General features: G+C 37.9%; 1 protein-coding gene across 2 annotated transcripts; it reads right to left on the bottom strand.

The window, feature by feature from the left end:
• Positions 1-7,006: 7,006 nt before the first annotated feature.
• On the bottom strand, positions 7,007-17,423 carry LOC104238777 (phosphatidylinositol/phosphatidylcholine transfer protein SFH9). 2 transcript variants are annotated; one of them, XM_070155991.1, is made up of 16 exons: positions 17,326-17,423; positions 17,037-17,119; positions 16,643-16,943; positions 14,535-14,634; positions 11,490-11,747; positions 11,326-11,403; positions 11,142-11,243; positions 11,010-11,059; positions 10,811-10,910; positions 10,619-10,711; positions 10,439-10,531; positions 8,987-9,074; positions 7,746-8,125; positions 7,572-7,646; positions 7,345-7,490; positions 7,007-7,215 (listed from the first exon to the last, which is right to left on the bottom strand). In XM_070155991.1, the coding sequence occupies exons 2-15, from the start codon at positions 17,041-17,043 to the stop codon at positions 7,440-7,442; spliced, it is 1,776 nt and encodes a 591-aa protein (XP_070012092.1). In that variant the 5' UTR covers positions 17,044-17,119; positions 17,326-17,423; the 3' UTR covers positions 7,007-7,215; positions 7,345-7,439. The 2 variants fall into 2 exon arrangements, with proteins under 2 accessions (XP_070012092.1, XP_009791554.1); XM_009793252.2 differs by having other exon boundaries at positions 11,490-11,756.
• Positions 17,424-18,038: the final 615 nt, after the last annotated feature.

Raw genomic sequence — 18,038 nt, forward strand, 5'->3', positions numbered from 1 at the left:
TTTCGTATTTTGATTTATTAAAAGGTGAGAATCTTTCGTGGGTCAATAAGCCTGGTAAATTGGACAACAATGATATATATTGGCAAAATAATAATTAGTTGATAGAATCTATATCTTGGTTTTGAGATTGATGATACTCTTTTATGAAAGCTTATATGTTTTCGTGTACAAATCTGACTGGTGGATTTTGTATCCGACACATGAAATAAGTTAAGCGAAAATCTAAAGGAAGTAATCAATAAATTAAATTGTTAGTAATTTAATTTGATTGATTAGTATCTGAATCTTAAGATGTGGATTTAAATAAAATTTTATGGAAGATTTTCAAAATTGAACTAAGGAGTACAATTACGAATTTTTAGTGAAATAATCGTAATTTATTATGGTAGAAATTAATTTTGAAATTTAAAATTAATTCTATAATTGAGAGTCTTGTTAATTAAATTTTGTGTTCCCTACTGTGCCTAAATAATAAGAAATAAAAGAAATATTTCCTTGGTGGAAAAGAAAATCTTATAGGTTTTGTAAAAGAGTTTTACCCTCAGAACATGGCCATATACATGGGTATTTCCTCCATAGGGCTGGCCGATTTTTGGTTGTAGTTTTCTTTGGAATTTCGCCCATCCGAAATTCTATCTTTACGAATATTATTTGTGTAACACAGTAGAAGATTGTGGAACGTTTTTGGAGGTCGTGATCATGCTACTCTAGATAACTCGTATAATCTCCATATGTGCTAGTTGTTTAATTTACACGTGAATATGATACTGGAATTGCTTCCGCCGCGATATATAATCCAACATATGCAACATCGCACAATCAAGTCAGCTTCAAATTCTTTAACCTTAGTCTTTTTGCTTTCTTCTCCCTCCTCCTCTACTCCTCTAATAATAATGTGTTGTTTTGGTTTCTATAGTGTCAGGATTTGAACTCCATAGAAAGAAGGTTTTGTCCCTGGAATTTTATTCCCTCCATAATATTTGTTCCTATTAGTTTAATAGTTAAATAGTAGTAAATAACCCTAATCCCATATGTATTAGGAGTAGGACATGTATTATATATAAATATGGCTCATTGTATCATTGTCATAATTAATCAATAATATATTTTCTCCCGTGCATTCTCACATGGTATCAGAGCATTAGTGAGAAACCTATCGCTGTGCATCATTGCAGCGACTTCCGGGAAGAAAGACCTCGTCGCCGTGCAATTTTCCGGCGACTTAGAAGGTTGCCCGTAATCAAATCACTTTATGTCGGTGTTGTGCAAAAGCCAACACCACCACGAGGTAGATCACTCCTCGGCGACCAACCCATTAAAATTTCTCCAGCAAAAAAGCTGCCACGCGCCTCCACGCGCCGACAACAGAAATTTTTCGGCGAGTGCGTGAACCCACGTGCCCGCGAGTACGACCACTTCCGGCCATTTTTTGACGACGGTTCTTCAGAATAGTTGGGTCGGCTACTAATTCCGACCGTACCCATCCTATTTTCGTTTGATTCCGACCAGTTTGAGTTTTTTTGGCGACTACACTGATTTTTCCGGCAGCTACAGTGATTTTTCTGGTGTGAACAGTGATCCCCAGAAAATTTCTACTTTTTTCGGCACGATATTATAATGGCATTCGTATCGGAAGCCTTTAACTCACAATCTGTTGGATCCAATGCATTGAATCCCATCCAGATGGTTTCTTTACTGGATTATATTGAGTTTCTTCAGTACAAAGCACGTAAACAGACATCTTCAGGATTAGCCTCCGTTGTTCCAACAAATAGTTGCATGACTTGTGTCTCCCAATCTTCACCTTCTGAGTCTTGGGTCATTGATTCAGGTGCATCTGATCATATTTCTGGTAACAAATCTATTTTCACTAGTATTTCATATTCTCAATCTCTTCCAACAATCACAATGGCCAATGGGTCTCAAGTCATGGCAACTGCAATAGGTCAAGCAATTCCACTTCTTTCCTTACCTTTAGACTATGTTCTTTAAGTTCCTGGTAGTCCTTTTGATCTCATAGCCGTTAGTCGCTTAGCCAAATCCCTTAAATCTGCTATTTTATTTCTCGATGACCTTGGTTTTATACAGAAACACAGTACATGACGGATCATTGGTATCGGACGTGAATCAGATGGACTTTATTACCTTATCCTTGCAAAATCACATGGACACGCATCTTGTCTTCCTCCAATAACTTCTCCCATTACTGATTCACCAGATTTATTACATAAACGGTTAGGACATCCCAGTTTGTCAAAACTTCAAAAAATGATACCTAACTTATCTCACTTGTCCACTCTAGAGTGTGAGTCATGTCGGCTCGGTAAGCATACCCGCTCCCATTTCCCGCGACATCTCTATAATCGAGTAGAGTCACCTTTTACTTTAGTCCATTCAGATGTTTAGGGTCCTAGTCGGGTCAGTTCCACCTTGGGATTCCACTTTTGTCAGTTTCATTGATGATTATTCCAGTTGCACTTGGATATTTTTGATGAAAAATCAATCCGAGTTATTTTCTATTTTTCAGACCTTCCACGCTAAAATTCAGAGTCAATTTGGGGTTTCTATCCGCATATTTTGTAGTGATAATGCCCTACAGTATTTGTCTTTCCCATTTCAGCAGTTTATGAACTCCCATGGGATTATTCATCAAACATCTTGTCCGTACACATCCCAACAAAATGGGGTAGCTGAAAGAAAGAATAGACATCTCATTGAAACTGCTCGTACTTTACTCATACATTCTCATGTTCCGGTGCATTTTTTGGGGGGATACAGTTCTTACATCTTGTTATCTTATTAATCGTATGCCATCTTCAGCTATCCAAACTCAAGTTCCATTCTCTGTCCTGTTTCCCCACTTACCTTTGTTCTCTCTTCCACCTCGTGTCTTTGGGAGTACGTGCTTTGTTCATGACCTTACTCCAGGAAAAGATAAGTTAGCTCCTCGTGCTCTTAAGTGCATATTTCTGGGATACTCAAGAACGCAAAAAGGATATCGATGTTATTCTCCTGACCTTCAACGATTTCTTATGTCTGCTGATGTTACCTTCTTTGAAACCCAATCATACTTCACAGGTCCAGTTAATCACTTAGATATTTCTGAGGTGCTACCCGTTCCTTCTTTTGGAGATTCAGTCCCTATCTCCCATTCATCTTCCTCTATAGCTCCACCGCCTACAGTTCCAGTTGTAGCTCTACCACTTATAGCTCCAGTGCCACCACCGAGTCCAGTGCCACCACCTAGTCCAGTTCTACCAATTATAGCTCCAGTGTCACCACCTAGTCCAGTTCCACCAACTATAGCTCCAGTGCCACCACCTAGTCCAGTTCAACCTTCTACAGCTCCACCACTCCTGACTTATCATCGTCGTTCCCCGCCAGCATCAGGCCCAACTGATTCACGTCCTGCACCTGACCCTACTAACACTGCGGACTTGTCTCCTCTTAATCAACTGATTGCACTACGAAAAGGTATACGGTCCACACTTAATCCTAATCCTCATTATGTCGGTTTAAGTTACCATCGTCTCTCATCATCCCATTGTGCATTTGTATTATCTTTGTCCTCTGTTTCCATCCCTAAGTCTAGAGGTGACGCACTGTCTCATCCCGGACAGCGGCATGCTATGATTGACGAGATATCTGCTTTACATACAAGTGGTACTTGGGAGCTTGTTCCTCTTCCTTCAGGTAAATCGACTGTTGGTTGTATGCAGTCAAAATTGGTCCAGATGGTCAGGTTGATCGACTTAAGGCTCGTCTTGTTACCAAAGGATATACTCAGATATTTGGACTCGATTACAGTGATACTTTCTCTCTTGTGGCTAAAATTGCATCAGTCCGCCTTTTTCTATCCATGGTTGTTGTTCGCCATTGGTCTCTCTATCAGTTGGACATTAAGAATGTTTTTCTTCATGGTGACCTTGAGGATGAGGTTTATATGGAGCAATCACATGGGTTTGTTGCTCAGGGGGAGTCTAGTGGCCTTGTATATCGGTTGTGTCGATCCCTCTATGGTGTAAAGCAGTCTCTTCGAGCCTGGATTGGTAAGTTCAGCACAGTTATTCAGGAGTTTGGCATGACCCGTAGTGAAGCTGATCACTCTGTATTTTATCAACATTCTGATTCAACTCTCTGTATTTATCTGGTCGTTTGACGATATTGTTATTACCGGCAATGATCAGGATGGTATTAGTAAGTTGAAGCAACATCTTTTTCAGCACTTTCAAACTAAGGATCTGGGCAGATTAAAGTATTTTCTGGGTATTGAGGTCGCTCAGTCTAGCTCAGGTATTGTGATCTCACAACGGAAGTATGCCTTAGATATTCTTGAGGAGACAGGAATGACAAGTTGTAGACCTGTTGACACTCCGATGGATCTGAATTCTAAACTTCTGTCAGGACAGGGGGAGCCTCTTAGCGGTCCTGCAAGATATAGACGGTTGGTTGGTAAATTACCTTACAGTGACTAGACCTGATATTTCCTTTCCTGTGAGTGTTATGAGTCAGTTTATGGATTCTCCCTGTGATAGTCATTGGGATGCAGTTGTCCGCATTCTTCGATATATAAAATCAGCTCCAGGCAAAGGCTTATTGTTTGAGGATCAAGGTCATGAGCAGATCGTTGGATACTCAGATGCTGATTGGGCAGGATCACCTTCTGATAGACGGTCTACGTTTGGATATTGTGTCTTAGTAGGAGGAAATTTGGTATATTGGAAGAGCAAGAAACAAAATGTGGTTGCTCGGTCTAGTGCAGAAACAGAATATCGAGCAACGGCTATGGCGACATGTGAGCCAATTTGGATCAAACAGTTGCTCAAGGAGTTGAAATTTGGTGAGATTAGTCAGATGGGACTTGTGTGTGATAATCAAACTGCTCTTCATATTGCGTCAAATCCAGTGTTCCATGAGAGAACTAAACACATCGAGATTGACTGTCACTTTGTTAGAGAAAAGATACTCTCTGGAGATATTGCTACAAAATTTGTGAAGTCGAATGATCAGCTTGCTGATATTTTCACCAAATCCCTCACTGGTCTTCGTATTAGTTATATATGTAACAAACTCGGTACATATGATTTATATGCACCAGCTTGAGGGGGAGTGTTAGTTTGATAGTTAAATAGTAGTAAATAACCCTAATACCATATGTATTAGGAGTATGACATGTATTATATACAAATAGGGCTCATTGTATCATTGTCATAATTAATCAATAATATATTTTCTCCCGTGCATTCTCACAGTTCCCAAAGATTATGAGCTTGTTCCCAAAGGTCATGTTATGGCAATAATGTTGTACAAGAAGTGCAATGATTCCAACTAAGCTGTTCGGCCAAGCTGTAAAAATCAGCTTATTTTGATAAGTACTTTTTCTCAAAAGTGTTTTTCTCAAAAGTATTTTTGGTGAAAAACAGTTTGTGTTTGGCTAATCAATTTGAAAAACATTTCTGAGCAATAATTAGTTATTGACCAAGCTTTTAAAAAGTGCTTTTCAAAAAAATGCTTTTGGAGAGAAGCTACTTTTTTCTGTTTCTCCTCAAAAGCACTTTTTTTCTTCCAAAACACTTCAACTTTAAAAAGAAAACTTTTTTTTTAAAAGAAAAAAAAATACTTCTGGGATTGGAGAAGCTTGACCAAACATGCTAAAGAATTTAGATTTCCTAACACTGAATTGAAATGTTCTCTCAATATACACATATGCACCTGCGCGCGAGTATCCATGCGAGTGTTAAGCTGCTACTTTTCTTCTTTTTAACAATCACTCTGTCCGCTTCAAAAAGACGGAAAGAATTCGGAGTTGGAAAGTCTTAAACATTCTCATTTCAGTCTCACATCAATTTCTTAATCCTTTTTAAAATAATATATATATATATATAGTTAGAAACTTGATTAGAAATTTTATAAAGTAAACTTTTAATATATATATATTAAAATGTTGTGGTCAAAGAAAAAGTTATTTAAAATAGAAATAGCGTCTTATAAAGTGCAATAGAAGGAGTAACATTTAGTAATTCAAATCAATATGTAGAAAGAAAAGAAAAATCTGCTCGTGACAACTGTATTGGTAAAATTTCGACTCTGGTATGTGGATAGATCGCATGATGGCATGACATCATTGGGGATCAGTTTTATTCTCAGGAACAGGATAGCGACAAAATTCGATCTTCACATGAAGTACTTACAGTTCGGTGATCCCTCCCGGGAGAAATAAGCATTGTGTCTCGGTGAAGCATCCCAAAGATTGTTCCGGGGGCTAACCGATGAAGGCATGATCCGGAACTTGACTTGGTCTTCAACTGCCTCCATGATGCAAGGGATTAGCTCATGCCCACTATGCCAGATTTGCCGGTATCTCGACGGTTCCTAACTATTTGGAGTGACGTGCGGGAGGGGAGATGATCATGTGAACTTTATGCATAGGCTATAAATACCTCCATACTTATGAAACAATCTACCGAATTTATTCTTTACTTAAAGCTATTGCGTTATTATTGGACAATTCTTCTTGATTTTGCAAGCATTGTGGCTCACAATGATAATCAACTAGATCCTGCTGGTCTTTTATTTGCTTAATTTCATTAATCTATTCACATCTGTATTAGCTTGATTCTACAATCAATTCGATTGAACTTACGGGTCATGACCCGAATTACCTTACGGGAGTTTATAATATACTTCTGGCATTTATCAGAGCTTCACAATAACAACATACACAGAGCTTCACAGTGAATATAATATTAACTTGTAGTACTGAGGTTATAATCTTTGAGAACGGGTTGTTCGGACTCCCTCCAAATCCACGTACGTTCTTTCTATATACTTTTGTCACTTCAAAACTGAAATTAGCGAATCTGCCACTTTGTACCACTTCTCACTTGGAGAGCATGTCGAAGTAACTAAAGTGGAATCTGACTCATTCACGAAGAGCACGCACAAATATCCAATTATTACTTTAAAAGTATCGTTCAACAATTGGCTCAAGTAAAGTCTCAGAATCTGAGATAACGAATCTGTTAGCTATGCATTAAATCTGTCCTTGTCCTGTACAGCAAATATATGAGTGATGTTCAGAACTAGTTGCTCACGCATCAATTATGTACAAATATGAATGTGTAATCCTACTATAACATCACACTCCCGCCTCTAAAGAAAAATGAGGCAGAGTGCAACACTCTAGCAAGCTAACTTGACCCCCAACTCAATAGCCTGAAAGAAACAGCAAAGAGATGACACTTAAGAGGAGGGAGATGGAAGTAAATTAGGATATTGATTGTGGAAACAGATGGAAGTTTCCCACTGATGCTGCCAAATTTAATTCCGGAATGGTCTTTTTACCTGCAAAGCTCCATCTCTCAAGTATATATGAGGGGTCCAATCCAAATTGTTGACAAGTCTAAAGCTTAACTGCATCACTGCCGTTTCCACCCAAATCAAGTTCTGTATTGAGAAGGCTTGCCTCTTAGCCAACATGAGTTTGTCGCCTGTTTGAAATGGTTCTTAGTAATCTGAATTTTATAACATGTGAGCAGAGTTTACAGTAATGTTCATGGGAGAAAACTTACTTTAAACTTGTTCTCCTTCAAAGATTCCAATGATTCAGCAAGCTCTACTTGTTGTGATGCTGTTGCAAGAAGTGCCTAAGACCATGAAGGTTTAGTTCCACTTGTCAATGATAAATAAATAACTCAGCAACTGGACAAATGAATAATATCTCAAAACAGTTCATGGGCCAGTACCTTCTTCGTCCTTTGCAAGTCATACTCTATGAACTTTATTCGGTCCATTGAATCGAGCAGCATAAGGTCTTTTTCAGGAGGAATTTTTGTAGGTTTCTTCAACAAATCAGCCACCACCTCCTCTAAATGTTGCAACCTCTGACAGCATGGATGGAGGAGATCTTCCTTTTTTGGGGAAGAAACAATTTGCTCGGCAGAACTTGCACTCACTAATCTCTGCCCACTTCCAAATCTGTTTGCGTCATTGTTCTTCACAAATAACCTACCCACCCCACGAAACAAGAAATATATCCATGCAAGTGATTTGACCATCATATCAATCATCAAGCCAACGATAGATTTCTCAGGCGACCTTCGCTGTAGTGCTACAGTAGCCCTATCTGTTGCAGAGAGAAAAAAACAATTAGATGTATGAGACCACAGTGAAGCTTCTTTTCAAAATAAAGCAAAATCCTGTACAAATTCTCACATTAAAAAAAGTGAACAAACAAATCAGTATAAATAAGCTCCCTTTCCTCTTGAAAGGAAAGACGAAATGATGCACGAGACAGGAAGATTTTGCCCCCAAAAAAAAAAAAAAACTGGAAGCATCTTTTAGAAAGCTATTTAGAACTGCATAAACATTTAACGTACTATAAGTGCAACAACTCCTAAACCACTGACTCAAATTTTTAATAACCCTAGAGGAGATGATAACATTCAGGTTTTGTGCCAAAGTCGCACACTGGAAATTATGTCTATTCTACAACGCATCAGATAAAACAACTCCATCATCACATCCAACTGCAGAAGCAGCATTATTTTCTTCTAAAATGAATTGCATGGTGAAGTGGCAAAAAAGAAAAGGTGTCAATAATTTCCTAGCATTGAATAAGATTTCAATAAAGCAACCTCTAATAAGATCCAAGTGCATTTCTTCCTCTTAAAATGATAAAAAGCCTTCGGATAACTCTCTCTACTAGCAACATATACAAAACTTAATCTAACCTAACAGAAGTGTTAGGATTACTTGTTTCAACAACCAATCATATTGTGCTACGGGAGCTCAGCCAACTACGATAACCAACACTGAGCTGTCACATGGCCTAGAACCATGCTTATATTAAAGAAACAAGGCAACATGTCCTAAGTAAATTTGAGACACGACGGATACCACACATTAACAGCTCTGGTAAAGGAAAGACCAGCTGGCTAATGCAAAATGAAACTCACTGATTGACCATAGAAATCAAAGCTCTTACTTGGAGAACTTAAATCCTCAGCTGTAGGCATCGGCCCATGATCTTCTTGAATGAAATTGCCGAATGAAACAGATCTCCTGGTCGGTTCCTAAAGAAATCAAGCAGGAGACATGAATATATAACTATAATGGAGAAACACAGAACACTGGGCGTATGAAAGTCACTAGTTTGAGATGGAAAAAACTTAAACATGTTTCTGTATTATGTTGTAGATCGCAATTGATAACCAACCAATAGAGAACCAGATTCTGCAAATATGGTTATAAGCATCCTCAGCATATAGGGCTATAATTGCATCAAATAATGTCTGCATATAGCATAGTAATAAAGACGAAACACCATTACTCTCTCTATCCCATTAAACGGTGACTACTTTCACTTTCCATCTCAAAAAAAATACAATGTTGTTTTCTTTTTTGATAAGTAAAAGCTATAGTAAAATGTTTGAATAGATTATTATATTTAATTTGGTAGAAAAATGTAAAAATAATAGTTTATAATATGAAAAGGTATAGCCCTCAGGGCTTTGGTTCAATGACAAAAGTAGAATACATGGGATTTGCAATAGGCGCATATCACCAGTTTGATTCTTGCCGGGAAACCAAGTGTGGTATTTAAGTGAGAAGGGTAGAGTGGGCCCAGCAAATTTCAAAATTGGAAACATCGGATTTTTTGGTTATCAAAAAGATGAAAATGTATGGTTATTTGGTAAGACGCACAAATCAAGTTATACTATTATTTCATATTGAATTGAATTCTTGGAGGGAGAAATTTCAGTTTTAGGGTGTTGAAACATAGGAAGATATTTAAGTAATTAAAAGTGTGTTGTCTCTCTAAGCTTAAACTTTTAGATGAGATTGTCACACACTTAAACATGGTATCAAGGGAGGTCCTGAGTTCGAGTCTCACCACCCAAAAAGAAAAAGAATTCCAAGTGTTTGGCTAGGAAAAAGAATCAGGCCCACACATGAGGGGGCGTGTTGAAACATAAGATATTTAAGTAATTTAAAGTGCTCTCTCTAACAGTTTAAACTTTTAGATGAGATGGTCACACACTTCACATATAAAAGGTAAAATTTAGGATGAACCAAAAAAGGACTCGTTTATTTTTATTGGGGCTAGAGGAAGTAAATTCAAAGGGGGTATACTCCTGCTATGGCACATGCTAAATCATATCTGCAAATTCACAGGTATGATGCATCTGTTATATCTTTCTTTACTGGGAAACTGTTCCTAAAAAGTGATTCCTCGGTTTTCTCACTGCCTTCCCTTCTATAATAGAGGAAAGCTAATATCACACCCAAGCTAACTTGCTGGTCAAATGTCCAACGTATATCACAAATGATGGAAACGGCTTAGGATATAGAGAAAACTCAAACATAGATGTTCTCAACTTGGCATAAATATGGATCAAGAGCTGGTAAGAGGGGCAAACAGAATCTTGTTACTCACTTTGTCAGAAAGTGGTTTTGATTGGATGATACTGTAAGCAGAGACCCCCACTTCCATTTCAGTTTCTGCAGACCCAATCTCGTCGCGTAATAACTGAGCAGAGAATACTGGTCTCAAACACGATGCATCTCTAAGATAACTGGAAAGGCATAGAACAGTGTAGCTAAGCCACTATAATACCTGAGGCGAAACAGGTTTGATTTCGATATCACTATCAGAGAAGCTAGTAATTCTCCTGGGATAAAGTGCTTCACCGTGTAATGCAAGGACCAGCTGCAAGGGTATTTGGTATGAAAAAGTGAGAAATGTCTGACGGCGGATTATTACACAAAAACATGTGATGAATATGATTTCTACAGACAATGACCACACCTTCATCAGTTCTGGATCATTCCAGGGTCCTTTGTTAGACCTAAGACACCCACCTGGATTTGGGCATGAGCAGGTTCCTCCAAGAAAATCTGGCAATTGGCTGTTAAAACCAATGTACATAATGAAGGAATGCACACTGTTATTCAATAATCATACTTTTGCAATATAGAAAATGACATTTTAGCAGCCATTGGTATACCTGGGGTCTACGACTTCTGCTAAGTTGCTCTGGAATTTGTTTCCCAATACCTGTTAATTAAACAGAGGCGATCATTATAAGTTTCACATTACCCTTAAAGACAACCATGCAGGATAGTGGAAATTCTTTTACATGTATCTTCGTTGTTGTCCTTGGATCAAGAAATCCTTTTGCAGTATTCCAAAGAAATCTGAATCCATTTCCAGCATTGACAATGAACATCTGGTGCAATGTCTGCAGAATAAAAAATTATTAACAAAGGATCAAACGATTAAAAGGAATTATGAATTACTATTCAGAACTGAAACTGAGGCACCTCTGGGTAGTTGTCGCCATCTATTTTCTGCATGCGCATGACCAAATCATGGGCAAGCTTCCCAAAACTCCTCCAATTCTACATTAATCACAAAAAAGGATGTTGTATATCAAATATGGAAACTAATGAAGCTTAGGTTGAATATCAAGTAAATCAATACCGACCAGTCCTTGTACATCCAAAATTGTAGTAGATGAATCTATATGCCTCCTAGCTGCAATCGAACATGCTGGAAATTTTTCAGCAAAAGTCCTTTCAAACCCTTGGATGTGATATTTCAAGAACCTTTCTATAGTGGTAACATTCATAAGTTTAGTAGGTTCAATCTTGCCAAGTCTTTCAATATAGACAGGCCGTCCCCCTTTGTCTACACCATGGTAACCGTGAGGGTAATGACGCTGAACTTCCTCATATTCCTCATACTGAAAATCCTAAACATTTCCAGAGTTTACATCAGAATTTATACACCTAAAAGACAAGAAAATGTGCCAAAATAAAAATTCTCAAAAGCTGTTTTGTTATGTATGTATTCAAGATTTAGGACAGCAGGGAGCACTTGACGAAGAAGCAGAGAGAAAAAGAGAGAGAGAGAGAGAGAGTGCATAGATGTTCATATCTGATACTGCTTGAGACTTCAGTCTTTAGGATTCTAAACAAAAGATTGTTGCAATTCATCCAGGAGATATTAAAATATAGAAGGGTAGAAGAGGAACAACCCCAATGTCTTTCAACAAACTTTACAAATATTAGCATGAATGATGATAGTATTTCATATCAATGGAAACATAAATGAATAGCACTTGGCTTTGAGGCCTTAGAGTTAAAGGTCAAGAAAAAAGATTCGGTTCAATGGGTTGTTGGAGGGGGATGGAGAACCAAAAAAGTCACTCCCTAATGGATGCGGGCTATGGAGGAATATCTTGAACGGGTAAGAAGAGTTTAATAGGAATGATATCATTCAGGGTGGGTGATGAAAGCAGGAGAAGTTTTTGGAGGCACAGGTCGTGCAGAAACAAGTTCAGTATCACATTTCCTAATATGTTCAAAATTTTAGGGGTATGCGAGTCCAAGGGATACAGAGGCTACAAGATGGAGAAGTTAATTGGGAATTGAGGCTTAGAAGGAACTTGCAAGACTGGGAGATCATAGAATTCCAAAGGTTGATTAGATTGCTTCATAAGGGCGGGGGGGGGGGGGGTGTAATGGTGTTATTCTATGTCTTATTATGAAAAGTTCTTGGGCAGGGAAGAGTGAATTATTTTCATATCTCTGTGTATGGAACCTGTTGATGTGCTTCTGTTACTATCTTGTTATTGTTACTGCTTTTTCCATGTCTTTTTCATTACTTTATTTGCTTTGTTGCTGCGACTATGTTGAGCCAGGGTCTACCGGAAACAGCGTTTCTACTTGCACAAGGTAAGGGTGAGGTCTGCGTACACACTACTCTCCCTAGACCCACTTGTAGGATTCCACTAGGTTTTTTTTTTTTTTGTTGTTTTGTATGGAACCCGAGAGTTCCTAGAAAGGTGTGTTTTGTCGCCTGGCTAGCTGCCCGAGGGGAGAGGGTGATCTTGACGGCTGAGAATTTGAGAAAGAGGAAGATTCCATGTGTGTGTTAGTGATTTATGGGTAAATGTCAATGTTGTGAAGAACGTGAAGTGAGAAAAAGCGACAACCCTCATTTCGCTTAAAGCGAGAAGCAAGAAGCGAAACGCTCGCTTTTTTGAAGTGAAGCGGAATTTTAAAAAGGATATAAAAATTAGAGGTTAAAAAAAACTGGCCAGAGGAAAAAAAAAATTGGGCAGTAAACTGGGCAATTTTTTCTTTCACTGTTAAAAATTGGCATCAATTCTGAGAAAGAACCGAAGGTAAAAAAAAAAATCACCAGCATTTCACTGCTTTTGGACGTTTAAACAGTGAAAGAAGGAGAAGGAGGAGGAGAAAAATCACAACATACCTATTGTTTGAACTTGAAGTTGAAGAAGTTGATGCTTTCAGTCGATGAAGAAGAAGAAGTCGACCAGTGTCTTTAAAACCCTAGTCGCATTGCATTTGTTTGTTTAATGAAAGACCAGACCTCGTTTTTAATAAAATAGGGCTGGGTTTGTTTTAAAACACAAAAGCGGTCGCTTCTTCGGATCACATCGCTTTCCCGCTTCTCGCTTTTAGTGGGAAGCGGTCGCTTTTCTACAGCTGAGTCACTCAGCAGGGTGAAGCGTGCAGCTTCTCGCTTCACTTTGCTTCTCGCTTGAAGCAAGGAAGCGGGCGCTTTTTTAAACACTGGTAAATGTTCAGGAGACGACATGGATCACCTTCTTCTTAAACTGTCAGAGCGTTTCGGTTGTTGTGGGAAATACTAGGATGGTTTGGTCTTCAATAGGTGATGTCAGTCTCAACCAAAGAAGTTATGTTCGGTTGGACCTTTAGAAGACCAAAAAGAAGACACCGGAGGGCATGGAATGTTGCTCCACTTACAATTTCGTAGATTACGAGAGACAAGAATAAGAGATTTTTATAGGGAATAGAGAAGGATTTTTTACGGTTGAGGAATAACATCTTATCCCTTATTTCTTTTTGTTGCACCCATGAGCTCCCAATAAGCATATAAGGTTGGGTATTGTTCGTAGAAAATCATATTTTTCTATTAGATTTCTAGTTTTTGGTATACTTGTATACGTGGCAATTTTTTCCTTTTCCTTATAAACTTGGATTACTTTATCAAAAACAAAAATTCCAGCTTAACATCAATTGTTGAAATCAAATCATAACAATGCCACAGCTCCAGACAATATCCTCAGACTCTATGGGAAAAATTGGGGAAGGACTAACACATTAAAAACAAGAAATGAAAAGGGTCATCAAATAAAAATTCTATGCTGCATAGAGATTTAACAGTTTTCAACCGATACATACAAAACAGCATTACAAATTGGAGCACTTTAGCATATTCGCTCCTTAGAGAAATTGCTAATGTTATAAAGACGCCAAACAGTTACTTTAATCATTTTAAAATACTACACTAAAAACAATGTCCAGAGAATGCTTTAGCAGGGAGTTTTGGTAATAATAGTTCAAACCATCATCATTTGCCTCAATTCTCATCAGATCTAGAACTCTGTACAGCTTATGAGCAACCAAAAACTTAATGTTTTCTAGCTAAAGCAAAATACAGCAATATGCACGTAAAATTGCATGCAATAGAACTCTACCTGTATAATAGTGTCTACTCCTTGTTCTTTCCTCCAGTTGAGCATTTCAGACCACATTAGCATGGCCTTATCAAGGTCAAATTTCCTTGCTTTTAAGAACCTGCAATCGACCCAAATATGCTTTCAATATGAAAAAAGAAGCAATGCGACTAGGGAACTTGAATCACATGGCCTTACCATGTATGAAAAAACAACAACGATCCTCTTATTTAAAAAACATATAAATTTCCAAACTACAACAACAACAACAACAAAAAAGTGAGATCCCACAGGTGGGGTCTAGGGAGGGTAGTGTGTACGCAGACCAAACTGTTATGGAGAAAGAGTAGAGAAGAAATTAAGCAACATCTACGTGCAAAGAATAATTGTCAAAGAAATAAGATTTGACGAACAAGAGCAGAAAGAATTACGAAGAGGTACTTCTAGAGGAAGAAAATTAGGAGCACTATGTTCTTTATCTTGTCTGCCATCAAAGAAAATATGCTGCCATGAGAAGAAATTGAGCACTTTCCTATTTGGCTACTGTATAAGCTTCAGGATTCAAGTATCATAATGCAACACAAAAATTGGTCTGTACCAAAAACTATGGTCTCAAAAGCAACACTCACAAAAAAGAAACCTCTTATTGGTAATAGTAGGATTTCACCAAGATTAAAAGCTGTAAACATGGAAAACTAAGCTTAGTTATCAAGCTTACCAAACTCTTTACTCTTTGTTGAGATAGATGCAATAACTTTGAAAATAAATTAGGTATAGTTTTCCATATTATTGCCTTATGCTTGTATTTCAAAAGGAGACCTCTAAACAAAGTATTTATATTCTAAAAATCTCGAAGAAGTCGACCTCTATTCTTCAAAAAGGCTAGCTCTGCAAATTATTTGCAAGCTACATGGATTATAGTCAGGAAGATTATGAGAAACTGTTGCAGGTAGATGATTTATATTAATATATACCCTACAAGATTTTGGTAATCAACAGATGTGTTCTTCTTGTATGGATAGAAAAGGAGATATACTGATCTAGACAAGAAAAACAACTCGGGCCAAGCATATCTGTTCCTTATATTGATAAAAACATGCGCCGCAGACCCTAGGTGTGATGCCCCGAAATAATATGCTTATTTTGGGAAACGACCCTATAAATGGAGGTAATACACATTAAAAGGTTTCTATGCCCAAATTCAAAACCCTTCCACCGTCTGTACTATATTCTCGGAAGAGAGGTCATTATTCCATAAAATAGAAGACTTTGGTACTCTCCCCTCTTGGTTTCATTTTTTTTCTTTTTTTTTATGAAGTAATTTGTTGCGTTAAAAGAGAAGGCATCAAGAAGATGCAAGATTACAAGGAGCTACTTACAGGAAGCAGAAATACAAAAATATCAAAAGTGAGTTGCTAGCCCCTATACAATGTCTCAATCCAGGACAAAAGTGCTAGCAAACTCCAAAAAGTGTTCTTCCCTCTTGGTTTCATTACCTCAATGGAAGCAGGTATGATAGTTCTTCTCCTTCAAATTTTTTTAAGTCAAAAGAACAAGAGAAAAAGCACTAAGCACTTGTTATTTAACCTTTTCATTGTCTTACTTTCTCAAGAGAAATGGATGACCCTTCATGTTAGGATCAAGCAAAACTTAATAAGGTCTTTATTTTCCTTAAAACTCTATATTCACCGAAGATTAAGCTCAGACCAAGTTGCAGAAAAAGGGAAAGGGACCAACCCCATCCAAATTAATCCCCAAGATCATCCAATTCACCCAGAGCATTGGAAGCTCAAAGAACATGAATTTTGTTAAAGAAGGAATAAATGTGCCATTGCATCCTCCCAAGCTCCCCCGTGCAACCGCATCTCAAATCTTTGTTGGCGATATTATGTACGACCCCCTCAAACATATGTACAGTAGATTCATATCACCAATAATTTGAGTAACAGGTAACACTAGCGACTATTGCCCCAATTGGATTCATTGGCAGAGCTTTAAGAAAGGCATTGCGATACGTTTAGAGAGTATGCTTATTGATGGCCCCTCCAAAAGAAAATTTTCATATTGATGTTTACTCATTCTTTTGTTTGAGAGTGTAGGGTTAGGTTATCAGCTGAAGTGCAAGTTACCTCAACATAGTATGATAATCATCATGACGAGTGGGAAGGAGATCCTTTTCCAACAAGGCGTGGCGAAATGAATTCACAGCCTCCTCTTCCTTCTCGTCTCGAAAATCTTCAGTGGAAATAGAAGCAAATCGGCAATGAGCGACTCGTTTACTAGTACGTCTTTTGAGGGAATGCGTTAGCTTTGTGGAAGCATTCATTGCCCTTTTCTTCAAAGATCTGATCCGAGTTCTTCTTTTCTCGTCCTCAGATGGCTCAAAATAATATCTCTTCGTTCGTTCGTGATCATGTACTCCAACAATTTCTAAAAATCATAAAAATCAAAGGAGTAAAATTAGAAATATGTGCAGCTGAATCCAAATTGATCCAAATTATTGCAAATTTGACACGAAAATACCTGGCATTATGCTTATCAAATCCGATTATACCGTGATTTTGCCAAAACAATCCAGTTCTTCAATTCTGAATTATATCGTGAATCTGCACAAATCAAAAATAGAATCAGTACCGAAAAAGGTAACGTTAACGCATAAATTTCAGATCTTCAAACAGCGTCATATCAAAATCATTGCCCAGCATAGAAGCAATGAAAAGAAGAAGATCAATAACGCAAACGAATAAAACTTAACCATTGGAACGTTTTTGACATGATTAACAAATGAATATCAGCTCTTTCATGTGTATACCTTACAGAGAATGAATGCCTCATACACACGGAATGTAGATGATCAATTCTCTCTCTCTCTAGGATCTTCTATACAGTGTACGTGTATATATATATTCTAGAAACGGCGTAAGCTAAAGCTAACTTTGCTTTCTAGTTACTCTCTGTCTATATATATTTCTCTCACTGTGTTGTGGGAAAGTACGAATCTCGTGAAAGCGTCGATTACGTTACTTTCCTTTTACGAGGAGTGGGGGACTCTTTCTCTCACTAGAATTTTTTAATTTCTCTCTCTACTAGAGAGAATAATAAGAGTGGAGAAGTAAATGTGGGGTGTTAAGTGGGGTATGGTTGCAGGTAACGAGGGCCTTGGTATTGTCATTAAAATGGAAAAGGAGGGGCGCATAACGCATAAGAAGTAGCGTGCAACGGCCGCGTCGGTGGTGGGGAAGCTGTGTGTTCCGCCACAGTTTGCCTTTTGGCGCCGGCTTTGTTGGCAGATGTTGTGACTTTTCAGGGCCAACAATTAACGTTGCCGTGAGTCGATAACGGAACGGGATGCTGCTTTTTATTAGTGCGCTTCAGATTAGGCCTCTCTTTTTTCTATCTAGGTTTATCTTATTTATCATTCCCTCTAATTCATATGAGATTAACTAATATCTATAAATAATTTTAATATTGTCATGTCAATTTTGACCTATTATAGCATATAACTTACCTTATTTATAAGATTAT

The sequence above is a fragment of the Nicotiana sylvestris genome, chromosome 9 (genome assembly GCF_000393655.2).
Source record: "Nicotiana sylvestris chromosome 9, ASM39365v2, whole genome shotgun sequence".
Lineage (NCBI taxonomy): Eukaryota > Viridiplantae > Streptophyta > Magnoliopsida > Solanales > Solanaceae > Nicotiana > Nicotiana sylvestris.